The 26,359-nt window shown below is 45.4% G+C and overlaps 1 protein-coding gene across 1 annotated transcript; it reads right to left on the minus strand.

Moving 5' to 3' along the window:
• Positions 1-9,834: 9,834 nt before the first annotated feature.
• On the minus strand, positions 9,835-26,147 carry LOC104332600 (myosin heavy chain, skeletal muscle, adult-like). The gene is made up of 38 exons (XM_075441140.1): positions 25,926-26,147; positions 25,695-25,838; positions 25,445-25,601; positions 24,163-24,190; positions 23,950-24,064; positions 23,776-23,868; positions 23,589-23,652; positions 23,398-23,496; positions 23,189-23,292; positions 22,972-23,110; positions 22,106-22,224; positions 21,859-22,008; positions 21,330-21,500; positions 20,530-20,839; positions 20,304-20,374; positions 19,529-19,616; positions 19,317-19,434; positions 19,020-19,143; positions 18,798-18,934; positions 18,442-18,697; positions 16,794-17,036; positions 16,508-16,684; positions 16,276-16,421; positions 16,098-16,188; positions 15,620-16,009; positions 15,326-15,452; positions 15,031-15,149; positions 14,177-14,373; positions 13,699-13,882; positions 13,447-13,612; positions 13,160-13,284; positions 12,658-12,966; positions 12,346-12,549; positions 11,941-12,066; positions 11,676-11,846; positions 11,485-11,589; positions 11,264-11,359; positions 9,835-10,046 (listed from the first exon to the last, which is right to left on the minus strand). Exons 1-38 carry the CDS (start codon positions 26,130-26,132, stop codon positions 9,891-9,893), a joined length of 5,826 nt encoding a protein of 1,941 aa, XP_075297255.1. The 5' UTR covers positions 26,133-26,147; the 3' UTR covers positions 9,835-9,890.
• Positions 26,148-26,359: the final 212 nt, after the last annotated feature.

A 26,359-nucleotide genomic window follows, 5' to 3' on the forward strand; every position in this document is an offset into this window, starting at 1 on the left:
ATCTGTTGGACATCCTTCTAGCTGATACTTTTGAGACCTGACTGTGCAGCTGCTCCCTACTATTCTGAGCAATCTGCTGCAGGCCCCTGTGTTCAGATATCTTTCTTGCACCTCTCTTCTCCCCTTCGCTCAGAAAGTTATCTCTCATCTTCCTGTCCTGCTTAACTGCTATCGGGTAAGATCCAGTCTCCCCTTCAGAAGACTTCATCTCACCTACAGTGAAGCATACAGGACAAGGCTTTCCCGTCTCCTCCCAGTCACAGCCTTTTAACAAAATACCACTCTGATTTCAGGATTGAAGAGAACTAATCAAAACCTATTGTTAAGTTGAGGATAGCAATATATCAGCTTTTCAACAGGCATCCCAATACTTCATCGGTTCCAAGTTTTTGGCAATACATTACAGTCACATACAGCCTGTAGCCTCCAGAAATCAAACACAAAAGTGGACATTACAATCAGACTTTGTAAGTAAAACCTTCAGGTTATTCACTCTCTGTGAGATCTTTCAAAGACATCTAGCTGAAACATCATCTGTTGTTCTTCCTTTGTTGCATCCTATGATCATTTTTAGACCCCAAAGTGGCCATTCCAAGCTGCAGTTCTGTTAGGCAGATATTTACCACTTGAGACAGATATTTGATTTCCATTGAAGGAAACAAGAGTCCTAGGATTCAGTGTAAGATATTAATCACAGAATGCTTTGAATAAATAGCAAGACAAAAGCATACAGTACTGTTCTGTTCTACACAGAGGGATGATCAGCTTCTATTATGACCAGAGATCCTGGAGTGAAATTTTACACCTCACTGTTGCTTTGCTCTTGATCACACTTTCCCTAAACATGGGTAGTCCAGAAGTTCTCCGGAGATCAACTAATCTTTCATTCTCTTCTGTGAAGTGGCTAAAACACAGGGTTCAGTCACTGACTCTTAACAAAATACTGGTCATCCGTTCAAAAAATCAAGCAATTTCCAGGTGATATGTGAATAGATTGAGATGAGATGTTTGAGATTTCCTTGAGAAATCCATACTTCATAGCACAAAATACCCTTTCTCCAAACTTTCTATACAATTCCCTTGTGTCTCAAGCACTTCAAGATCGGAAGACTCTCTATGTAAGTAAAGGAAAAACTCTCAAGATTTGAAGGTTTTAAATCATTCTTTCTGTTCTGGTTACAGAAATACCTTAGTTTCAGTAGACTGAACCCAGGAAAAAACCTAATCCGAATGCTACAGCTGGAATACATACACATTTCTTCTTGATGCCCAAATAGGTTATTTAACGGATGGATTTAGGAAATGGACCCAACACCCACAGAGTTACTAGAATAATATACCTTGGGAAAGAAAGTGCTAGGATATGACAAGTCTTTACCTAAAGGAATCAAATTATCCACATATAATAAAACAGGTTGTCTCATAATGCTAAAGTGTTCAAAAAACACAAAGATAAGCACCCAAGTTTCTCGTAGCGAATGAAACATGTTTAGTATTTTTTACTGCTTAGTGTTAATTTTTAGACTAATCTTGGAGAAAATTCCTGATGGGATTTGCAGCTTGCAATTCCTGTGCTCAGTTATGCTGTTAATATTTATAAAACATGCCAAGAGGGATCTTTGTGCCTGTGGATCCTTAATGAACAAACTGGTAAGGAATGTGTAGCCTCATACTGAAGATCCCTGGGTAAAATAAGACCTCTCAGGAATGCTGGCATGAGACAAGGAGAAATGCCGGAACACTAATTCTCTGGTGCAAAGCTTCTCATCCTAACACTTCTGTTAAGATGTGGCTGGGCACTGGATCCTGGAGATGGTAAGGACACTTTTCACACAAAAAGTTCTTTTTAGTCTACTGAAAGGTGGGCATTGTGTTGAATTAAATGGAATATGATGAGTGCTTTCTCTGTTCCTGGCATAGCGTATCTAGTCTGGGTAATTGTTTGTGGTTTATCTGGGTAAGACATGTCCTTCAAGGATTTGAGCTATCATTCCATATGAGCAGTGTTAAAAGGGATGGAGTAGGAAAGGAGTTGGGGATTATTTCTAGGGAAAAGCCAGTGATTAGTCTAACAAGTAAAAGACTAACTAACCTGGTAATACGTAACGTAAGTTGGGCCATATACTGGTTTGTGTATCGGAAAGACAAAAAACAAGTGAGCTAACCTTTGTGTTTGTTACTCTTCAGAACCTCCTTGTATCTCAGGCTAGCTATAAATGGACTGAAATGGCCTTGCTATCTTCCAATCCTGTTCCTTTCTTTGGAGACTAATTTCTGCAATGCTTATTATTCTACAATTATTATTTGACCCCACAGCAGGGAAAAAAGAAGTGACTTCTGCTTGGGAAGTTTCAACAGTAGATTTTATGCCTAGGAATGTCTTAACTTTGCTCTGATGACATCTAAGTAGCTGCCCACTGAGTAAAAGTAACAGTCTTGCAAAGAAAAGTAAAGAGGGAGGGCAGAATCATCTAGAGATTAGAGACAGTTAACACAGAGCACTTTTAGATTTAGAGAGGAACAGCTCTTGAGCGTGCATGATATTTCTATGGTTACTCCCAATTCCTCCTATCTCCACAGCAAATGTCAGAGAAAGATATGTGAGCTGTAGGTCCTGGCCGAGGAGGTGACATTCAGGATGCCCTTTCGTCACATGCCAAAGCAGCCGAACAGCTTCAGTTACAGAACAGGTGAGTGGGGTGTACAGGCTCTGATGGCAATGGAAGGAAAACGCAAAAGGAGTTGGGTAATGGCATGAAAGGGGAAGAAATGAGGACAGTAATATAAACTAAAATTACCAGACACTTGATTAATTGGCTTGTTTCTCTTTTGACAGTACACCTGTAAGAGAAGGAGGGAGAGGCGACATCATGGAGATAGATTTCTTTAGATTTTTCACATCTAGATTTTTGATGCTATAATTAGATACTACAAATATATCCAAATTTTTTACCTGCTTTCTTTGCAAAACAAGAAAGACTTCTGAACATTAAAATTATTCAAATTACGTGAGGCATTCTCAAGTGCAGTAAGAGTTTGCAATATTGATACCATGTGAGATGTTTTCTATTGGTAATTCCCATAATTCATCATTTACATTGAAAGAAGAGGATTCTCAAAACTTGCTTTCGATTTGGAGAGAAATAGGGTAACACCTCTCACTGGAGGACAGGATATATTGATGTTCATGCAAAATTAGCCTATTTTAATGTTAGCCTAACCAGCTGAATGTGCAATGACAACTTCATTTGGTCACTGCCATACCAGGCAGCACAGATCACTCTCTTCAGTTCCCTGAGAAATCCCTGCAGTTGGCCATATATTCCCACAGCAGGGTGTCTATTGGGCTCTCAGAGCAGAGCCATCCCGTGACCCCACACTGCTGTCTCACTCACATAGCTAAGCTTGGACTTTACCTCTTTGGGCTCCAATTCCAAAGTCTTCATGTGCATGAGCTGTATTCTCCCAGCAGTACCGTGCTGATGTTGGGGCTGTGCTGCTGGCATGCTGGGGCCAGGTGGGTGCCTATTCAGTGGGAGGTGTAAGAGCATTGTCATGAGACCTGAGCAGCAAAGCTCAGGTGCCAGGTGATTTGCTCCTTGCCTAGGGTGTGATGGGAAGCTCACAGTGTGAACTGTTGAGTTTTGCTTTAGTGACAAAGAGTGTCTGACAGGAAATATTTTCAACTATTTGTGCTACTGTTACTGGAACACTGCTTCTGTGCTCGAGAGATCCCCTGCCAATCCCTGGGACAGAAGCTGTATTTGAGCCCATTAACTGTATCTACTTTAAACTTTTCTCTGAGACGTATTTTTTATGGCCATTATGGACCAACATTTATTTCAGGACCTTTGCACTAGTACTGGTCAGATGATAGACAGCTTAACTCTAAAAATAGTGCATCAATGCAAAGCAACCCCTGACCTCCACATATAGCAGATAATCACAAGTCAAGAAAACGCAAACTAGTTTCTCACCAGTGCTCTACATGTGTCCTAATAATGTAGTATATTGGATCTTCAACAAAGCTGCACTCTAATTCAAGCTCAGGACAATAGGTAGGGCTAGAATAGTCTATCTAAAGATGGCTTTAGGAAGAGCACAACTTGTCTGATATGATTAGTTCACATTGAAAAGTGCAGCAAATCACAAGGATCCTAAAAAAATCCTGTGCAATAAAACATCCTGTAAGAGTGATGTGAGTTTAAAATCCTAAAGAATATGAACATTTTCAAGCAAGGCAGAGCATATATTTAAGGTATTTCTAATTCATGGTAAATATTTTTATTATTTTATTTTGTTCAAAATATATTTTCTAAAGTAAATGTACTGTATCTCTTATTCACGTAATTACCAATCCAGCCCACTGAAATGTGAATTGTTTCCTACTACAGAAACTTTCTAGGTCTGCAACAATAACATCCAAACACCAATACAGACCAAAAACAATGCCTAGAAACTTTCAAAAATATCAAAATGTACTTTTATTTTCAGTGTTAACTTCTGATATTTTACAGTCCCTACTTCCTTCCCTTCTTACTTCATCAGCCATAAACCACACATTTGTCTCTCCCATCTAATCTTCCCAGGACTACTTTATTTCTCTTCATTAAATTTCATTCTGAAAATCTGGGACAGTTTCTTCAATTTCCCAGAGTCACTTTCAATTCTGATCCCATTTTGCCCTGCCAAAGTGCTTGGAGGCCCCTCTCCCACAAGCTCTCGGGCCCTTCGCAAAGCCTGCAATGTAACAGCCGTACAAGGTAACCACAGCAGGTAGTCATGATTATCACGGTGTGGTTAAAATGGCAGCTCACGTGGCAACTGTATGGTGTGGTATCAAAGTAAGGTGCTGCATACTCCTGCTTTAAAAGCCAACAGAAATCCCAGGAACGGATGCTCAAGTGGAAACCAAGAGGAAACCTCAGGACAGGAGAGGCAGGCGAGGGAGATAAGGGGCAGGATTTCTTCTTCCCTCTGTAGTCCTGCTCTGCTTCTGTGTGTGAACAGTGGAGGTGGGCTTTGCTTGAGTTTGCAGTGACATTTTCACATCCACTTCAAGGGGGAAGAATACTGTGCTTACTTGTGTGTCTTGAGATGGCATGAAGGTAGATTATGGGAATGACTCGTCTACACTTCAGGCTGCAAGGGTCTTTCTGTGTCACCCTTGCTGCTCTCGGTGTCTAGGAGGTCCTCAGCTGTGGAGGCTGGATCTCAAGGTCATCCTAATACGAGTGAGGGTGATCCAGTGCCCTGGGCCTCTCCTGGGACCTGCACTATGAAGGTCCAGCCAGAGCACAGCTCTCCTTAGGCTGCTGCTGTCAGGTCAGGGTCTTTTCTTTCAGCCCTGGTGACCCTGAGCATCCCAGGCCTCCTCTGGCCCGTTCCACCCGTCTGAGCTCTGTCCCAGTGGCGAACACAGCAGACTGGCTGACCCCCCCTCCTTGGCGATTCACCTTTCTGCTGCGGTTCAGTGACAACACGTGGGCCAGGCAGTTTCAGCAGCCCCAAAGCCCCCGTTTTTAAGGCAGACCCAGCTGCTGGTCGGCAGCGGGCCGGGCACCCAGAGGAGGATCCCCGTCGGCGGCTCCAAGCTGCCACCCGCTGGCAATGGCGGCCGTGAGCAGGGGGCCCGGCCGGCTGCTGCCTGGCCGAGCTCCCCGGATGGACAGGAACCCGCTGGAGCCCCAAGCCGAGAGGAAAGCTGATGGGGCTGTGCCCTCACAGCAACAGCCGACACGACACGGCAACAGGCACAGCCGCCGTCCCAAGTGACGCCTCTGGGCCTTGGTTTCCTCGCAGTGGCTGCAGAGGCAGCGACGCCGGCCTTGCTGAGCTCCCCACAGGGCTCGTGGAGTCGGGCTGCAGGCAGAGCTGGGTCGCCACAGCCCTCACGCGACGGCCACCGGCCTGGCCAGGGGTTCTCCTGCAGCCCTGGTACTCCAGTGGCCCTTGGGGCATCTCTGGTGTGCAGCCCTACGACCTTCCCTCGGTGAGTGCTGTGGGAGCACAGCCCGAGCAAAGGGACACGGCCGTCTGCCGTGCTGCTGAGCCTCGGCGCGAGCCCTGCCTCTGTCTGCAGCCTCACACAGACACGGACTCAAGGGGACGCAGCTGTAAAATCGTACACGTTCAGAGCTACAGATCAGCACGCCTTTTCCATCTGTTGGTTTGCAAGAGGGGATGCCCCCATCCAGCCCAAACTGAGCCCCAGCTGACCGCTGGAAGTACCTGGGCAGCTGCCGTGTTCCCCACGGGACAGCACGTCCCAGGAGGCCATGGCGAGCACACAGGCGCTGCGCTGGCACAGCGGCATTGCATGGGCTTCAGAGGGGCCACTCTTGATTTATACTCTCACCACGGAGAGCACACTCGGGCCTGCTTCTGATTTGTAACATTTCAGCTGAGGAAGGAGCTGTGCTGGAGCAAGTCTCTCCGAGGCAAGAATAGCATTTGCCATCTTAGGACACAACACAGTTGTCCAGCTCCTACACGGCAGCACGTTGCGCTGAGATATAGAAGGCAACCTACCCGCCGAGGAATGTCTTCGAGGGCTATTAGTGGCAGCGTATCATCTGCACAAACAGGCATGACCCCGGGCAGGAGTCTTGCAAGAGCCGGGCTATTCTGAGCTTTTGACACCGAGGATGAAGGGAGACAAATGACAGGCTGATCCTGCTGGCATGGGCAACCTCCACAGCTCTCTGCGGCCTGGTTTCCTCCTCTGGGAATGACTCTGGAGAAGGCCGATGGGCGATTTGGTGGGACCTCAGAGCCCAGGAGGCGGGGGCCAGGCGGGAGCTGTGAATTTGCCAGGGACACAAGGCCAGGCCTCCGTGCCATCGGCACTGCCCAGCCGTGCTTACGGCAAGTGCTGCCTGAGGGTGTGCGCCTGTCCCTGAGCCTAGGGCACGCGGCTGCCTGCTTGATTTCTGACCACAGCCTTGAGAGCAGGAGAGATACCAGCAGCTATGTACCTGCGTGCAAGTGAAAGAAACACGCAGGAGGCTAAAGGAAGGAACCATTGACTTTGCAAACCAAAGCTGAAAGGTGGCTACGGTAGGTCAGAACAGGCACAGTTCTATCTGTAATGCAAGAGCTGCTTCTTCAGTGACTTGCCTGTCCTTTCCCACTGATGCCCTTTGTAACAGTTCATTTGAACAAGTCATCAAAGAAACTATCTCCAGGTGTCCCACTTACCAGTGTGGCCAGGAGCCATCAGCCTGCTCACTCCTCTTCACGCCTGTCTGCTTCTCTCTTCCCCATGCCTGGCTTTGCTGGCTGCATTCCTTCGTTCTCATGACACATCCTCAAGCTTCCACGCTGGAGGCAATGTGAGCCAAAGGATGGTGCGGGGTCTGTAAAGCAGATTTCAGAGTGTCTCAGAACTTTGTGCTTGTACAAGCTGTTACAGCTAGCAGGCATAGTCATACATCTAGACTCTACCCAGCCCCACCTGAAGCTGTGGAGATGACTGCAGGTGTGGCTAGAGATTCTTGAGCCACCCAAGAGGAGCAGTCAGCTCAGCTGGGTATAGACAGGCAAGGGTCACCACAGGAGAGCTGCCTGTGGTGGCAGCCCAGTGCATGCTGTCAAGGAGAAAGACTGCAGAGGACAAGGAGGGATGAACAAGGTTAGGAGTCTGCTAGGGAGCCATGGGGACAAGTTGTGCAGTGTCATGAGAAGGGGGGGACTAGTCTGGTGTCTCTGCAAGATGTGGTGTGGCTTTCTTAAGGTCCTTGACGTTGAAAACAGGTCTGCCTCTAAAGAACCATCTCCCGTTGATCTCTTCAGCCAGCTCTGACAGAGGTTCTGCTCGGCAGTGCTTGCTGGTGACACTGGAAGCAGGCTGGACTTCCTTGCGAGAGCTGGTGTGCTGATGAGACTGCACTTGGGAGCCAGGTAAGGTGAGACCCCTTTGGATATTTCTGTCATAGGTGTACAGCCACGGAACTGTCGCTTGCAACTTCTCAGCAGTGCAAGCATCTGTTTGGAGACAAAGCCTGCGGCATTGATTTGTACAAGCTTAGACCAAGCAGGCAGTGTCAGCCCTTACCACTTCCCATCACCCCAAGGATCTCCACAGCCAAGCTCCCCCTTGGAAAGATTGTAAGCAAGTCAAGGTGGAAAGCATTCAGGGGTAACCTGCCTCAGGCTTGGGCACCATCATTTTCTACACAGCCTGCGTCCCTTCAGCCCACAACACCAGCCCCTCTCCCGTCCTCGCAGCCCTGCCAGGCTCAGTGCTCCATGGGGGATACGCCTCTGCTTTTGAATACTAGCGCTTCTACAGCAGAAAGAGGGGGAGAGCTGTGGGCTGTCACAAGGTTTCAACATGAACACATACCCTGTCCTCTGATCGTGAGTCCGCTGCTTGTTTCCTTTTAGTGCCAGCTGCACCTCACTCCTCAGTTGCTGCTAATGCATTTCTCATTCACTCCACATTGGTCTGCATCAAGGGCTCCTGCAGCCTGGAGTCAGCTGGGGTGATTGGCAGGGAATGCTTCACATAGGCAGTGCTGCAACTGTGGGTGCAATTCTAGAAGTTGATTCTGCTTAAAGGATTTAGAAATTAATTTAATAGCCCTCAGTTACCGCTAACCTGTGTTTGTGTCACTGTGTACACCGCCCTGCAGTCTTTGAGGTTTCTGAGAAACTCCTCCAAGGCTGTGTGGTCTCTCTGAAAATAAGGGACAGAAGTTACTTGGAAGCCGAGAGCTGTCGGTTCTTTGAAAGCATCAGCTTAGACCGACGTGTGTGGGCCTGTCTTTAGCATACCTTGGCACTGTCTGCGTGTCTTTCACTCAAACTAGAGGCAAGGTGTAATGCATCAAAATAATCCAGCTGAGACAGCTGATAGAGCACAGGAGACTTCACAGTTGCACGTGTCCACTGTGCCTCTGCTGTTCAGATCAGGGTCTGAATGGAGGAAAAAATGCTTGACTATTTCCCTGTTCCCTTCTTCCCCAAAATATACTGTCTGGTTAGCCTGTAGGTAGGCTCAAAGCGAGGTTGAGCTGTGTGAGGAAGGAATGGAGGGGTGCACCCATCCGTTTTCTGCTTTTCTCCTGCCTGAGGCAATGCTGTGTGGAGCCTGTGGTGCGAGAGGTGACCAAGCTGACCTTTGAGGTGATGTGTTGAGGAGGTGCGTTGGTGCCACGCAGCATGCGAGAAATGGGCCCTAGGGGCAGCCCTTCCATCCATGGCCCCAGGCAGGGCTCAGCGTTTTGTCCACTGCAGAGGAACTAGGAGCAGCAGCTGAGGGGATCAAGGGCAAGAGAGATGGCACAATTAGGGGCACTATTGGTGCATTGCAATAGTGCTCCCTGTACTAAAAATCATCTCTGCCAAGGAACTGTTGGTCCTTCATTGTGCAGTGTACTGTGACTTCTGATAACTTACTAGAGGCTGATGTTTAGGGCTTGCAACTGCCAGGATCACAAACAAAGCCAGGGAAAGGAAAAAGCGTAGGGATCACCCTCTCTTGCCCCTGACATGGGAAGCAGGCTGTGCTGAAAGGACAATGGGAGAAGCATTAATAATACGTGAGGGCAGGAGCAGGGCAAGGAGCTGCTGGAGACAGAAGAGAGCACAGGTGGGACTGTCAGGAACCACCAGCCTCTAAGTTTGCAGGTCGTCAATGCAGAGTTTGCATTAGCTTCTCCCTTTGCCCAGCCAGGAAAAGAACGAACACTGTTTTGCAATGTAATATCCTGACCTTGATCAGGCAAAAACCAAAGAAGGCACTGTTCATAATGAGTATGCAGATGAATCTACAGTCTTTATTCTCTAGACATTGACAGCATCACAAAGACTAATTACAGAATGAAATGACCGAGAGGTTCACATTTTGTGCATCCTTCAGGTCACTTTACTGCCTCACGACATCCTCACTCTTCCTCTCCTATCTTCTTGCTGTGAAACTCTCGGCTCTTCACTCGGAGCTTGTTGACCTGCGACTCCGCAATGTCAGCCCGCTCCTCGGCTTCCTCCAGCTCGTGCTGGATCTTGCGGAACTTGGAGAGGTTGACATTGGACAGCTCCTCCTGTGCGGGGAGAGGGAGTCGGTGGTGAGGAGCCCAGGGCAGGGGTTTCATTCCTCCTGCATCTCGGCGTTGTGGGGCTGCGGCTCTTCCCTGGGGGAAGGCCCCGACCTCCATCCCCCACCCACCACTGCTTACACATAAGCCTCACACAGACCTCCTCATCCTCCCTTGTTTAGAGTATGCCATCCAAACCAACTCAAACAGCTTTTGAACTGTTACAGCAGTTCTACCCTATGGAATGTGCAGAGGGGGATGGACAGCGCAGCAGTCTTTGTTTTTAGCTGTTCAGAAAAAGCTGTTTGGACTGCAGTGTGTTATTCTTTACACTCAAGGATTAGGGCTAAGAAAGAGCAGCAGCACCAAGAAAGAACATGTATACTCCCCAAAGGTGAGTTTATACGGCAACCTGACAGAAGAAGTACCTGCCCTCCTGCCACTTCCCACCAGGTGAGTATAAGTTCTTCTTTCTCCACGTCTGATGTGACAGCACTGTCAGGTATCTGCCCATCTACTTCTTCTTCTGTAGCCATACAACAGCCCTCACAGTCCACCCACCTCTTCCAGCTACTGTCTGCAGTCACATATCTCATCACTTTGTCTTATGAAGAACATTTCTTAGCAGAAGAAATTGAAACTCATTTCTAGTTCATCAGATGAGCTAAGCATCTCTGTCTCCTGTTCCAGCTCTGTGGCTTAGCTCTGTGCTCTCTGATATAAGCCGAAAAACTTAGAGGCGTTGAGTCAGAAGCCATCCATAGCCCTCTCACAGACCATTCAGTCACCATAAGACAGCAAAACCTGTCTATACTGGCCAATGCAGGAGGGAACCTGACTCAAAAATTTATCAGCTGAGAGGCTGGTTGTGGGCCATATCTGTCAGTTTGTCCTCTGCTGTAAAAAAGTTTGCAGGACATCCTTTAGTTTATCCCTGAAAGGAGCATGGACAAAAGAAAGCAATGTCAACCATACCCTCAGGACTGTGTTCCTAGAGTCATTAAATTTCTGATGGGTAAGCACTCTTTAAAAGCTTTACAAGGAGGAGTTTCTTGTAGGCATACACTAAATCATTCCCAGATGACTGATGTTTCTTTGTCTGCATTTGAAGTGCATCACTGTTAACCGATTTCTATGTTTTCCAATAAATCATATTAATTTCTCATATCATTTGTGTTCCTTCTCAGAAAATGATGTTTGTTACCACTGTAAGCAATACTTACGGCCTCCTCAGCCTGTCTCTTGTAGGATTTCACCTTCATTTGCAGCTTGTCCACCAGATCCTGCAGCCTGAGAATATTCTTCCGGTCTTCCTCAGACTAAAGCAAAAAGAGTGAAATGATTTCCCCACCATGTGAGTTAGCAATTCCCCTTGGCAATCAAGTGCAAAAGCTTTCACTTCCTGCAAGACAGTGTGACAGCCCACAGAGGCCTCCTGCCTTACCTGGTAGGTCAGCTCCTTCACCCTCCGCTCGTACTTGCGCACACCCTTCACGGCTTCAGCGCTGCGCTTCTGCTCAGCATCAACCTCCCCTTCCAGCTCCCGCACCTGCAATCATAAGCCCATCTTTCGAGCTTCCCTGCTGGCTGCTTACATGACATGTTCACCCAGGCACAAATAAAAGCCCTACGCACTCTGGCCTCCAGCTTCTGGATTTGCTTCTTGCCTCCCTTCAGTGCCAGCTGCTCAGCCTCATCCAGACGGTGCTGTAGGTCCTTCACTGTCTGGTCCAGGTTCTTCTTCATCCTCTCCAGGTGGGCGCTGGTGTCCTGCTCCTTCTTCAGCTCTTCTGCCATCATGGCTGCCTGAGCAGAGCAAAAGGTCAAAGACATTTTGGGGCTAGAGACAGTCTGGGGAGAAGGAACTTCTCTTAAGCACTGAAAGGAGCCTCCGACTCACATCTGTGATGGCCTTCTTGGCCTTCTCTTCAGCATTGCGAGCTTCCTGGATCGTATCCTCCATTTCACTCTGAATTTGGGCAATGTCTGTTTCCAGCTTCTTCTTGGTGTTGATCAAGCTGGTGTTCTGCGCAAAGAGACATTGCAAGACTTGTATTCTGAGACCTGCAATACCAAACCTACCGCCTGAGCCAAGTCATTTACTCTTCAGGCTTGCAATTAAAATTCTGGAATTCTTTTCAAAGTGGTTGCTTACAAAATGTCAGTGGTGGGCTCAGGTGACAGGCACTGAGCATGTCTTTCCTTGTGGACAGCAGCCTTTCTAGTAGCCCCTGTCCTCTGGAATGTAGCAGCCCTCTGTGTTTGTTAAGTGCCAACACAACTGCTTTTGGCACCACACCCCTACCTGGGTATGGAGGAGCTGCACACGTTCAGTGGCATCCAGAAGCTCCTGCTCAGCCAATTTCCTCGACCGCTCTGTCTGCTCCAGGGCTGCCCGTAGCTCCTCAATTTCAGCCTGCAACAGGTTTGCTCTGCGCTCCACCATGGCCACCTGCTCCTTCAGGTCCTCCTGTGTCCTCAGAGCATCGTCCAAGTGTATCTGGGTGTCCTGTAAAAGAAACAAAGAAAATGTCGGTAAGAAAAGGCGGTATTGTGCGCTTGGGTGCCAAAAATATCAGGGAAGACTTTTCTCTTTCTCTAGTTTTGCTGAACGGACCTTGAGCACTGCCTGTGTGTTTCTCAGGTTCTTCTGTGCCTCTGCAGCCACGCGGTTGGCATGGCTCAGCTGGATCTCCATTTCATTCAGGTCTCCCTCCATCTTCTTCTTCAGCCGCAGGGCTTCGTTCCTGCTCCTGATCTCAGCGTCCAGGCTGCTCTGCAAGGACTCCACGACTCGGAGGTGGTTTCTCTTCATCTGGTCAATCTCCTCATCTTTCTCTGCTATCTTCCTGTCAATCTCAGACTTCACCTGGTTGAGCTCAAGTTGCAGGCGCAGGATCTTGCCCTCTTCATGTTCTAGGGAGGCCTGAACAAGTGGACACAAACATTTGTAACATTGGTAAAGCTACTACTTGCTTTCTAGGCAATTACAGAATATTAGAGGGAACCTCAGCTGGCTGTGCTCTCCAGCCAGAACAGAGAGGCATCAAGTAGTTTTTAGCCATATTTCCCTATTGCTCATATTTTTAGTGCATACACCAGTGATTATGGGCATGTACCTCAGCTTCCTCCAGAGCAGCCTGGATTTCAGATTTCTCCTGCTCAATCTGCTTCTTGACTTTCTCCAGCTCATGAATCGCCTTTCCTCCCTCAGCAATCTGCTCCGTCAGGTCAGCAATCTCCTCTGTGGGAACAAAGACCAGCAGCATGGTCAGGCACAGAGCCACATGGGAAGGGCCCTGTCACACCAAGGTGACAGGCGTCTTTGCAGACCTGCAGGCACAGAGCCACGTGGAGCAGTGGGTAGTGAGAAAGCCCTGCCAGGAGCAGAGGGCCAGGGACTTACGCTGCAAGTTCTTGTTCTCACGCTTCAGTGTTTCCAGTTGGTCCAAGGACTCCTCATACGCATTCTTCATCTTAAACAGCTCCGTGCTGAGAGAGCGAGACTCCTTCTGGGAGGCTTCCAGCTCAGCCTGCGTTTCCTCATACTTCTGCTTCCACTCTGCCAGGATCTGAAGAGAAATGTAGTGTGAGTATGGATGTGGCAATCAGGAGGGCATGCTCTGTCCAGGAACCCCCCATGAAGAGCCCAAAAGACCTTGTCAAAGTTCTTCTGCTTCTTATCCAGTGCTGCGCAGGCAGCGTTGGATCGCTCCACGTCAATCATCAAGTCCTCCACTTCATTCTGCAGCCTCTGCTTTGTCTTTTCCAGGGAGGCACATTTGGCATTCACAGCTTCGACGTGTTCCTCCGCATCCTGCAGGCGCTGTGCCAGCTTCTTCCTGGGAGGTGGTAACCACAGCTCACAGCACAGAGGAACCAGTGTGCTTTCTACAAGAGCATGCTTAATGATTTTGCATTCTGCATTCACACAGTATGAAGGGCTTCATTTATGCTGTTCTTAGCCTTTCCCTTTACGAAGCCACTAAACCTTCTATAGGATAATGTTTCCCACTTTCTGTTACTGTTCCCCAAAGCAAATTCTTTACTTATTCCTCCTATTATCTGTGTGCCTTCCAATGTTGCCTTTGAATTTTCAGTCCCCCCTGGCTTCTTCACATCCTGTCACCACGTACTTGGCCTCCTCCAGCTCCTCTGTGCGCTGAATAGCATCCGTCTCGTATTTGGTTCTCCACTGGGCCACTTCGCTGTTGGCCTTGGACAGAGCGCGCTGCAGCTCCCCCTTGGCTTCCTGCTCCTCCTCATATTGTTCCCGGAGCAAGTCACAGTCATGGCGAGCAGACTGCAAGGCGTGGGCCAGGGCATTCTTGGCCTAGTGGCAAAAAGATTGCAATAAGGAGTAGATGTATCCTGGGAAATTTTCTATTACTGGCACTTAGACACTGGAATATATCCCAGAAAATTGTGGGCCAGGGCATTCTTGGCCTGAGGAGACAATGGGATTGGGACAGTGAATTGCCTGTGAGACAACAGAATGTTGTGAACAACATAGGGAAAGTTGTGGAAAACTCTTTGAATCTGACTTTTAAAGACAGCCCAAAGAAAGAAGGTACATGGATTTCATGATCTGAGAAGCTCCTTATCGCTTCATTCATCAGAATCTAGAATGTTACCTCAGGAGACATGATGGGTAAGCTCTAAATGACAGCTATAAAGCTGACGATTTTTTAATCCTTTTAAATATGTTCTGAAGTTTCAGCACCCATTATGGAAAAGTGGAATAAGAAATGGAGGTTTTTAGATATATTTCAACCTTTTTTTATATGTTAACATTAATCCCAATAAAGACCTAAAATTGTCCTTCCCTGTATCCACATCCAAGCTGGAGGTGATGTCCTCCTCAATTTTTCTTCGTACTTTAGAGAGAATGGTGGCAAAATTGTCCACCTAGTTAGAGAGCTCAGGAAATATCCCGAAAGAAAATGGAATCTGAATCCAAAGTCAAACCCCCTACAGGAAGTACTTTTACCTTTATTTCTTCCTCTAAATGTCTTTTTAATTCCTCAATCTGTTGTGTAAATGCCTGTTTGCCTCTGGATAGCTGTGATATCAAAGCATCTTTTTCTTCCACCTGGCGTGAGTATTCACCTGAGAAATTTTAAAGATACACTGTAATCTAAAAATCAATACTAACCCAATGTGTCTTTACAGCACAGTATACCAGCTTACAGTGTATAGACCAATTTGAGTAAAACATCACTTCTTTTCCAGTCATCATCAGTTACAGGTTGTCCCATTCCAGAGGGGTGTGGTTAATCTGTTACCTGCTTCTGTCTGCAGACGAGCTCTTTGAGCATTGAGATCATTGATCATGCGCTGATGCTCCTCTTCTTTTGTCTTAATCTCACTTAGCTGGTCTTCCAGAGTACGACACATTTTCTCCAGGTTTGCCTATATGTCAAACACATGTAAGGAAAGAGGCCTGTCACTAAATTGTAACATTTTGTTCTCATGATGAAAACCAACACAACTTTGTGTGATAGCAAATGCAATCAGAAGGTTCAAAATCATGTATCAGGTCATGTATCACAGGGCATTAACCTGACAGAAATCGGTACCTTGGCTTTGGAGACAGATTCCATGTTACTGGCCAAGTCATCAATCTCCATCTTCAGCTCACTCTTCTCCTTCTCCAGCTTCTGCTTCACTCGTTGCAGGTTGTCGATCTGCTCTCCAAGCTCAGCTGTGCTGTCCGCATGCTTCTTCCGCAGGGTGGCAGCCGTGGCTTCGTGCTGCAGCGTGGCCTCTTCGAGGTCACGGCGCATCTTCTGAAATTCTGCCTCACGCTTCTTGTTCATATCAATCTGAGCTGCAGTAGCCCCTCCTGCCTCTTCCAGGCGCTCGCTGATCTCCTCTAGCTCCCTGGAGAGGTCAGCCCGATGCTTCTCTGCTTTTGCGCGAGAGGTTCGCTCTGCCTCAATTTCCTCCTCCAGTTCCTCAATACGAGCCTGGGGAACATCAGGGACCCTTCATTCCCATGCCCTCCTCCTTCCTGACCTGAGACTAGGTCAAAGAGGGGAAGGAACAGAGCCTTGCCTGCAGCTCCTTGATCTTCTTCTGTAATTGCATGCCCAGGGCTTGCTCATCCTCGATTTTGCTCTGGATTTGGCTGATTTCAAAGTCTTTCCTTTGGGCAAAGCAAACCATGTTACAGTTCAAAGAAAAAAGTCAAGTGCACCAGCCCAGCACTCAAGTGCCCCACAGCCACACTTACTTCTTCAGTTTCTCATCCAGCTGCTGCTTATCATTCTCCAAATCCATTATGCTGTCATGGGCCAGCTTCAGGTCTCCTTCGAGTTTCCTCTTAGCTCTCTCAAGGTCCATGCGCAGTTTCTTCTCTTGCTCCAGGGACCCTTCCAGCTACAACAAGCAAAACCATTAGTGCTGTGCTGGGTACACTTTCCTCTACAAAGTTTACTTTTTCATCCAGCTACATGGGGGCTTACATCATCCACTTGCTGCTCCAGCTTGGTTTTAGCTTTGGTCAGCGTGTTGACTTTGTCCTCCTCTGCCTGCAGGTCATCCAGTGTCTGCTGATGGGCCTCTTGGAGGGCTTTCTTCTCTTTTGTCAGCTTCACAATGGTCTCGTCCAGGGCTGCCATCTCCTCCGTGAGGTTTTTCACCTTTGAGAAGAAGGGAGAAATGCAGATAAAAAATGTTGTTTAAGACTTCATACTGCATAACGAAACAGAGGTCTTTTCTGGATTGAAACTGACATCTTCTGCTTTATACCTTATTTTCAGTGGCATGTTTTTCCTTCTCAACCTTGGCCAGTGTTAACTCAAGATCGTCAATATCTTTCTTCAGCTCGGAACATTCATCCTCCAGTTTCCTCTTCTTGGCCGTCAGCTCGGCATTAATTTCTTCCTCATCCTCGGCCCTTTCAGTCACCTCTTTAACTTTGGCTTCCAGCTGGATTTTGGTTTTGATCAGCTGGTCACACCTTTCCTCAGCATCAGCCAAAGCATCAGCTTCCTGGTGCAAAAATACCATTTTTAGGGATATGGTTTTTAAGGGAATATTAAAATGCTTACCTCCATAACTTAGGGCCCTGGATAGCAATTTTGAAGTTAAAAATTTGGTTTATGTTCCAACAGAATGAAATATCATATAGAATTGACTTTATATTATTGTTTTTGAAAGAGCCGGTTTGAAAGCTAAAAGCAAACAGAATTCTTTTCACTCTACATGAAGGCCTGAGTATTTACGTATTTGTGCAAGGTATAGAATCCAGTATTACCCCATAATATCAAACATTAGAACAAAGTACAAAAATTTGGGTTTAATTGCAGGAATATCTCCCACATGTATGAAGTGATAACCATATGCCAAGATACATATAAATATCACAGTCACGGTTATTCTCACCTCATTCCTGTATTTGTCTTTTTTCACCCTACCGTTTTTTGGAGCAACTGTTTCTGATTTAGATTTTCATCACCATGGCCCAAAAATACTTCGCATCTAGCAGCTTTGACTTTTCCCTGTGAGAACCTCACCAGCTAAGAAGAAAAGTCGTTGCTGGAAAATTTGTCTCTAGGCCTTTTTTTTGCAACAGATGTCCTGTGCTATTTGTTATATTTTGTCTCAAGTTTCAGTCCAGCAGATATAATAGGAAAGAAAAATTATGATTTTAGCAATGAGTGGATTTTTTCATCTTTTCACAGTTCAAGATTCTTTAAAAAGGAGGCATGTTAATTTTCTTATATGTCACACACACTGCATAGTATTACTTTGAAGATGCAGTCTTTTCTGTTCTGTGAATATTTAATTTAGAAACCACAGCATTACAGCACTGCAGATGTACCACATACTTTTATGTAATGATTCTGAGTGATTTAGGAGGGCACGTCAGAATATTAAATTCTGTTTCCTCTCAGTTAGTTTGGTATCAGAACACAGTAATGTTTGTAACAGCGAAGCCACCACCTACACTGGAAGGAAACCAGTAATCATGTTGAATTGGAGAACAAAGAGAGGAAACCAATGTCCTCTTAACTCGTCCTTAGAATTCCTAATCATGTGTGTGTAAGGATAGGCATACCCAGTTTTGGAGAGGTAGTAAAGAACTACTAGGAGAACAAACATTATACTAATAAAAGTAAAGTTTCTTGATTGCTCTGATGCAGTTTAACTGAATGTAAATGACAGAGACCTCAGAACACACCACACCACTGAAAAGTCCCACCCATGTAATATCTTGACTAGAGCCTCCTGACAGTCCTTACTGAAGCTGGTTTTGTTTTTAAAATCATCACTTAATGAAATACAATTGGATTGAAGTAAATTGCAGTTTCTATGTCTCTTTTGAAAATGTAGTTGTACATAGGAGCCTCATAGTCACAGTTCAGTTAGGATGAGGCACACTGGCACTACTCACAGCCTGCACTTGGAGCTGCAGGTCATTTTTCTCCTGCACCAGTTTCACCATTTTCTCCTCCAGCTCCTTCCTCTTGGCCTCAGACTTTGCAAGCTCTTCCTTGGTTTTCTCAAACTCTTGTTTCATGTTGGCCATCTCCTTCTCAGATTCTGCACTCTTCAGCAAGGGCTTGATCTTGAAGAACAGCTTCATCCAGGGCCAGTGCTTGACATTCATGAATGCACGGACATTGTACTGGATGCAGAAGATGGACTCCCTGAAGCATAAGTAGAATGTACAATGAATATTTTCAGTACGGTGAGTGCCAACACTTTCCCCAAGCACAATAACTTTAACTGAAGAGGAGGGATGCCTACCTCCTCTCCACCATCCTCTGGTACTCCACTCTCATCAGGAAGCCCCTGCACCTGGCCTGTGTGCGAGTGATGAGCTGTGCCAGCTTCTCATCCCTCATCTCCTCCAGGAGTCCCAGCAGCCCAGCTTTGAAGAACACCTTGAGAAAGGGAATGTTGCAGCACATCACTGTCAGGTAGAGCAGAGCACAGACATACAGTGAGTGAGTCAAGGAGCATATGTACCTTGGTGTGACCAAATTTGTACTGGGTATGGTCCACATCGATTGATCCAAGAAGCTTCTCGGAAGCCTTCTTGCTATCAATGAACTGTCCCTCTGGGATAGCACTGGCATTAAGCACCTTGTATCTGTGAAAAGAGAAAGAGGAAGATAAGGCTGTTTTACCCAACCAACACACCCTAGCTACTGAACCCCACCAGCTCATATATAGTTATTTCTGACAACAGAGCCCAGCCTGAATGAACCTATACGAATGAAGCAACACTGTTTTGAATGATGCTGAGAAGTGCACTGCTTTTACCTCTGTTTGAAGTCAGCATAGAGAACTCTGCTGGGGAAACCTTTCCTGCAAATTCTGATGCCTTCCAGCACGCCGTTACACCGCAGCTGGTGAAGTACCAGTTCATGCTCCATGGCACCTAGCAGTTCAGAGCATAAATGAACACCACAGTTCCCAGTGCAGAGGGGAATGGATGTATCAGAGAAAGTTCTCTTTCTGCTTGAGTGTCTTACCAGGAGTTTTTGTTTCATTTGGGATGATGCAACGGACAAAATGGGGGTGAGTGCTCCGTAGATTGGTCATCAGCTTGTTTAAGTTCTCCTAGAGGGACCAGTTAGTAACATGAGTTTCCAATGTCCAGTGTTTGATGCATCAAGCCCGTGGTAATGACTTTACGACTTCTCAAAATTAGCTGGGTTTCAGAACACTTAGGTAAAGCCACGGAAACCAAATATTTCTTCCATTTGAAATTATTGAAGACTATTTTTAAAGACTGAAATACAACTATGTTGCTATTGATCCAGTGGAAACATACAATTTCACACTTTCACACAAAGTAATTAACTTTTAGGTTTTTCATGTTCTGCCTTCTAAAGTCAATCTACTTAAGATAAAAAAGTGGGGTTTTTCCAAATAAGATAAATACCTCCTGGAGACTGTTTATAAGTAGACTCTCAATTCCCCAATATATCAACCTCACAAAAATGCAGGAATGTGAAAAACATAGTTCTAGCCTGACACAAAGACATGAAAATGCAAAGATCTGAATAATATCCTCTCCAAACAAACAAACAAACAAACCACAAGATTTTCATGATCTCTGAAGACTGAATGCTTATTTTTGAACATGGCATATTAGCAATATTGAAATTGATCCTGGAAAACTTGATATGGAATTGCCAAATAATTTTACCACTGTTAAAGCAATGCAAAATAGCTCTTTCAAATTTAATATTAGCTCACCCCCTTTCTTCATATTACAAAGAGATAACAAATGCAGTATTGTACCCGGAAAAGAGCTGAGACAGTCTGGAAAGAAGAACCCTTCTTTTTGCCACCCTTTTTGCCACCACCAGCCTCTGCAAATGGAAGAAAAGGAAAAAAAGTATTAAAATATGGATGTTGCATACTGGAGACTACCAAACACAAAACAACTTTAAATGTTTAATGTTTACTGCTTTAATTCTGCGTCAGCATTGCCACACATTGAAAATACAGTTTTCACAGAGCTGACCTGCATCTGCTCCACCATAGGAGGCAAAGAGTAAGGCCAGTGTCTTCACGGATGATTTCTGGTACAACCCAATGACAGTTTCATTCAGAGGGTCTTTGTTCTTCTCAAGCCAGCCAGAGATGTTGTAGTCCACTGTGCCAGCATAGTGCACCAGGGAGAAGTGGGCCTCAGCCTTGCCTTTGGCAGGCTTGGGCTTCTGGAAGTTGCTGGACTTGCCCAGATGCTGGTCATAGAGCTTGTTCTTGAAAGAGGTGTCAGTTGCCTTGGGGAACATGCACTCCTCTTCCAGGATGGAGAAGATGCCCATAGGCTGGAAGACATTACAACAGACAAGAGGGAGAAACAGATTAGAAAGGAGATATAGCTTGGTTGGGAAGTTTCTTTAGTCAGAAGAGAAAGCTGTTCCTGTGTTTCATAACACTAAGTCAGAAAAAATTAACTAAGGTTCAACTTTTTTCAGTGTTGCTCTTTCATTTGAACTTACGTAAAAGCCTTTGCTTATGAAAAAATTACATATACCACATTGAGAAATACTGCCCTCTCTATAAAACTTCTTTACTCATAGGCACTTACAGAACATGACAGTTTTTTTGTATTACTTCATTCTGTAGTCTGGAAATGAATACTCTCACCAAAAGTCCTGATATCTGAGGATGACCTCCAAAAGTGCTTCCACCCTGTTGCCACTTTCACAGGATATATATGTGGAAAAGCTGCAATATTCTAACATGATTCTTAGGTATGTCTCTTGGCAAATATGGAAGACCCAGCATTTAATACAATTGGGACAGGAAGGATACCTTCTCAATGAGCTCAATGCAGGCAGCCAGATCCATCCCAAAGTCAATGAATGTCCATTCAATTCCTTCCTTCTTGTACTCCTCCTGCTCCAGCACGAACATGTGGTGGTTGAAGAACTGTTGCAGTTTCTCATTGGTGAAGTTGATGCACAGCTGCTCAAAGCTATTGAACTGCCAGACATAAAAAAATGCAACATTTTCAAGGTTCAACAATTATAGCAAAGTGTTTTCTTGTGCAATCCTAATTCATCATGGGTGATACTTTAAATACAAGGCGTCTTCCTGTGTAGTCTTCCTATGCTATCTCTCTAGCACAGGTTTTCCATTTAGAGAAAAGAGAAGGTTTCAAATTTAGTGTAATTAGGAGATTAGGGGTTTGGAGGCTTTTTTTCAGGACTAAAAAAGGTGATTCCAAAAGCCCTTCAAATAAGTGTAGGAAGATACTAACTTCCCTTAAAAATGTGTCTCAAAATTCCCTTTACTCTCAATTGTCCTTCCATGAAAATGCTAGGAAAACTGTGTTCCTTACATCAAAGATCTCAAAGCCAGCAATGTCCAGGACACCAATGAAGTACTGTCTGGGTTGCTTGGTATCCAGCTGTTGGTTGATACGAACAACCATCCACAAGAACATCTTCTCATAGACAGCCTTCGCTAGAGCACCCACTGAATTATTCACCTAAAGCAAGGAGAAGGGTTTGGAGGTTACTGTACACAGGAGAGGAGAATCAATAGGAATCATCAAAGCATGTTCCAGGTTACCAAACTTTTCCTACCTGCTGCACAGTTTGACCCTTGGTTACATATTCATTCCCCACCTTGACTCGGGGATAGCACAGCGCCTTGAGCAGGTCAGCTGAGTTCAGACCCATCAGATAGGCAGCCTTGTCAGCCACTAAATAAAAGAAAAGAGTGAGAGTGAAATAGATACTGGACAATTCCTGAAATTTAGTCCTTGAGAGACTGTCTCAAAATTCAGAGCAGTATTCACTGTCACAGAGCTGCACAAAAATATCTCAGTCAAAGCTACAAAGCTAATTTCTCTGCTGTCTTCAGGATTCAGAGTCTACAATACTTTTTGAGCTTTGGTTTCTACAGATATTCTTCAAGAAAACTCATTGCTTTCATCCTTTTTCAGGTACGACTATGGGCCTTTACACTTTATTTCCAGTCATATAGGGAAGAGATTAATCACTCAGAGAGCTGGAGGCATGGATTGTACTTCCTGGTGTGACAGAGACTAATCAAAGACACATCTCACATCGGGGTTCCCTCCAGTAGGTGAGGGTGAATAGGAACACAGTCCCCCATCCTGTTTGGGCTGAACCACTTCACTACTCCACAACACAACCAAGATTGCAAGGTGTATTCCAACAAAAGTATCACTAGTAATGCTCCCGGAATTGACAGCCATGCCTCGTGGCTTCCTGGCAGTTTACACCAGATCTCTTATTTATTAAGTATTCACAGAATAAAATTACAAGTATCATTAGATGAGATATGTGTCTCAGCTGCCATCTAGCCATTGAACAAATGTTTTTTTAGTTTCCATTTTGCACATTGAAAGCCTGAAATTTGCCTAAGTCCTTCTTTTAGTGACAAAGACAATCTTTTTTGGAAAGTTTGCTGAATCTGCTCATACCTTCTGTGCCATCCGGCTCTGCCTGCTCCTCTCGCTGTTTCTGCTTGAACTTCATGTTCCCATAGTGCATGACAGCCCCTGTCAGCTTGTAGATGGCCGTCTTCTCATCAGCAGTGAAGCCCAGGATGTCAATGGCACTCTGGAAACAGAAGTAGTAAAGGAAATGTATGTACTGCAGCTCTTACCTACCAGATGACTTGATTCATAAGTTACTTACATCTGTAGCCATCAGTTCCTCCTGGTCATCAATGCTGGGAACAGTGATTTCACCTTGACTCACAAAGTGGAAATCATAAGGGTTGGTGGTAATGAGGAGCATGTCTGAAAGCAAGGAAAGGGAAAAAATAAGCTTATTTTAGCTTTCCAGATGACACAATGAGCTATTGCTCAGCGAACTTTCTTCAAAAAATTTAGTGATCTTCCTACCAATTAGCTCTGGCTTCTTGTTGGAGGTGATCTGATAAAATATGTGGTAGCTTCTTTCCGCCTTGAGCTGGAAAGTGACTCTGGACTTCTCCAGCAGATCTGCCAAGGAATGGAGAAATAGTCAGGCACAGGAAGGCACATGGAGGTGGGAATCTGGGAAGGAGTGGGATCAGGCCAGGAGAGTCTCTTACAAGTTTCAATGTCAGCAGAAGCCAGTTTGCCTGTGGCTCCAAAGTGGATTCTGATGAATTTGCCCTGTGAAGCAGAAGAAGAAGCATTGCAGCCTGGATGTATTTCATTGCCATGTCCTTCTGTGAGAATACGGCTAGCCCATCACTACTATTATGAGGAGGGATTTTGTCCAAAGCAATAACTTACAAAGCGTGAGGAGTTGTCATTCCTCACGGTCTTGGCGTTTCCAAAGGCCTCCAGCAGTGGGTTGGCGCTGATGATTTGATCCTCAAGCGTTCCCTGCAGGATGATAATATGCAGATACAGTCTTTAGCTGACATGGCAATTACATTTCTAGCATTCAGTCTGTTCTTGACTCACCTGCATTTTGCCTGACTGCTGTTCCTCCTTCTTCTTCTCCCCGCTCGCTGCAATTGTTGCAAAGTACTGGATGACACGCTTTGTGTTCACAGTCTTCCCTGCTCCGGATTCTCCGCTGTCAAACCAAAGAGAGAAGCAGAGAGCATGTGGTCAGGCAGGAGGTCCCCTGGCACCCGGGAGCCCCGCAGGGACCCAAGCAGAGAGAGTACATACGTGATCAGGATCGACTGGTTCTCGCGATCTGTGAAAGAGGCAGAGATCAGAAAGCTTTTCCTATTGCTTTTGAATAACAAAGAACTCAAAAACTAGGAGAAAAATATGAACCGAAGCATAGGATGCAGGGACAGAAAAAAAAAAAAAGCCCTGGCAATTCCAGTGAGTAATTTTTATGATCTCAGCAGTACTTCAGGTATTATCAACTGTACCAGTAAAGACATCACTTCAGAGCAGCTTTTGTGGTCTTATGCCTTTCAAGATGTTGTCTTCTTATCAGGCTACTTATTTCTCGCTTATTAGGTAAGTACATACAACAAAAATATTGAGGTTGGTCTTTGACAGCACGAAGCTAAAATTTTCCTGCGTAATCTTATGCAAATTTGGAGGCGTCATGAACAACAGAAGTGTCTGACCAGCCTATTTCACTATTTTTCATCTGTTTTTTGAACCCCTATATACACGGAAGTTATGTATTCCTGAGATCATACATAGACAAGGCTAATTTTTCATTTTTCTATTCTGGATCTATTTCCCAGATCTAAAATCCTGCACGTTTGATTTCAATGCAGACATAGGAAAAGAAAATCAGAGGTGGAAGAAAGAGGAAAAAATAAAATGAAACTTTTGAAAGCCATTCAGTTTAAATGCTAAAAGTTTTATTTTATCCTTGAGATTGTTTTCTGAGGCTTACTTTTCACTGTAAGGTGAAATTGATTTACAGTTGCATAGATCTGTGTAGGGGCTGCAGAGACTCTATGTACTTTAGACTGCACAGTCATCTTTTCCTTTATGAATGCCATTGGCATAATATTCAAGTGAAGCTTATGTACCCACTCAATGCAGAGATACTCTGCTTTACTTGTTACTACTGATGCTTGAAAATTTGAATTGACTCTATACACATCATTTATAGGATATGTGTGATATTATTGTACCCTGTACTCTCCAGCTGAGACTAGTTTAGTGATTAAGATACATAAACCTATGCATATATGTAAGATCCCATTACAGTCAGTAAAGTCTATGCCAGAAAACAGGTTTCTTCTTTCCAGTGAATTTACTCGTTCTGGATCATTTTCTTTAGGTCCAGGTCTTTGTTAATTCTAGTGGGAACACAGACACTCAGCTCACATAGACCATTACAGTTAATTACGTTAATCATCCATTAATTTCACACACAATATTATAAATGTTGCACCATATTTCTAGACAATACCCTACATCTCTTTCTAAAGATAAATGATGGCAAGAGCAGTTCAAAGGAAATCAAGCAACTCACCAGTCAGCATAAACTGATAGGCGTTGTCAGAGATGGAGAAGATGTGTGGAGGGGCCTCCTGGCGCTTCTTGCCTCGGTAGGCCAACACCACCTCCGGGTTGTACACCGGCAGCCACTTGTAGGGGTTGACAGTGACACAGAAGAGACCCGAGTAGGTCTGCGAGGAAGGGAGACAGCACGTTGGCTTCCACTTCGCCTGGCAGAGCAGTTCCTCCTAGCTACCCAAAGGAAGACTGCGGCTGGCACTTACGTAGATCATCCAGGCTGCATAACGCTCTTTGAGGTTGTACAGCACAGCGGGTTCGTGGAGGTGGGTCATCATGGCCATGTCCTCTATTTTATCATACTTGGGAGGGTTCATGGAAAAGACCTGATCATCCTTCACAGTCAAGGTCTGCCAGGAAAACGAAATATCCATATATGTCAGCTAAAAGCTCAGAGTGGGAATCAAACGCTAATCTGAAGCTTGAATTTTCCTCACCTCTCCAGCTTCAGTCTTGACAGTGACCTTCCCTGATTCCCTGCTCTGGATTGTCCCTTTCACAAAGGATTCTTTAGGATGGGCCACAAAGACTGATGACTTGGCATCAAAAGGCTTGTTCTGGGCCTCGATTCTCTCCTTCTCTGACTTTCGGAGAAAGGGAGCTGCCTCCCCAAAGACAGCCATCTCAGAGTCTGAAGAGGCCATGTCTGCACTTTACTTGAAAGCACGTCAGCAGAGGTGTCTGGTAGGGAAAAAAAAAGCTTGTGGATCACTGAGAAGAATAATCTAATCTATATCAGTGAGAAAACTCCTTGCTCTTCAGCTAATAAATTACTATCTAGTCTCCCAGAAAATCTCTTTGAAGCAACCGCTGAAATTCACTTCGATTTGAACATAAAAGTACCTAAGTCCAACTCAAGAGTAAGACTTCG

This window comes from Opisthocomus hoazin, chromosome 21, assembly GCF_030867145.1.
Source record: "Opisthocomus hoazin isolate bOpiHoa1 chromosome 21, bOpiHoa1.hap1, whole genome shotgun sequence".
In the NCBI taxonomy this organism is placed as follows: Eukaryota; Metazoa; Chordata; class Aves; order Opisthocomiformes; family Opisthocomidae; genus Opisthocomus; species Opisthocomus hoazin.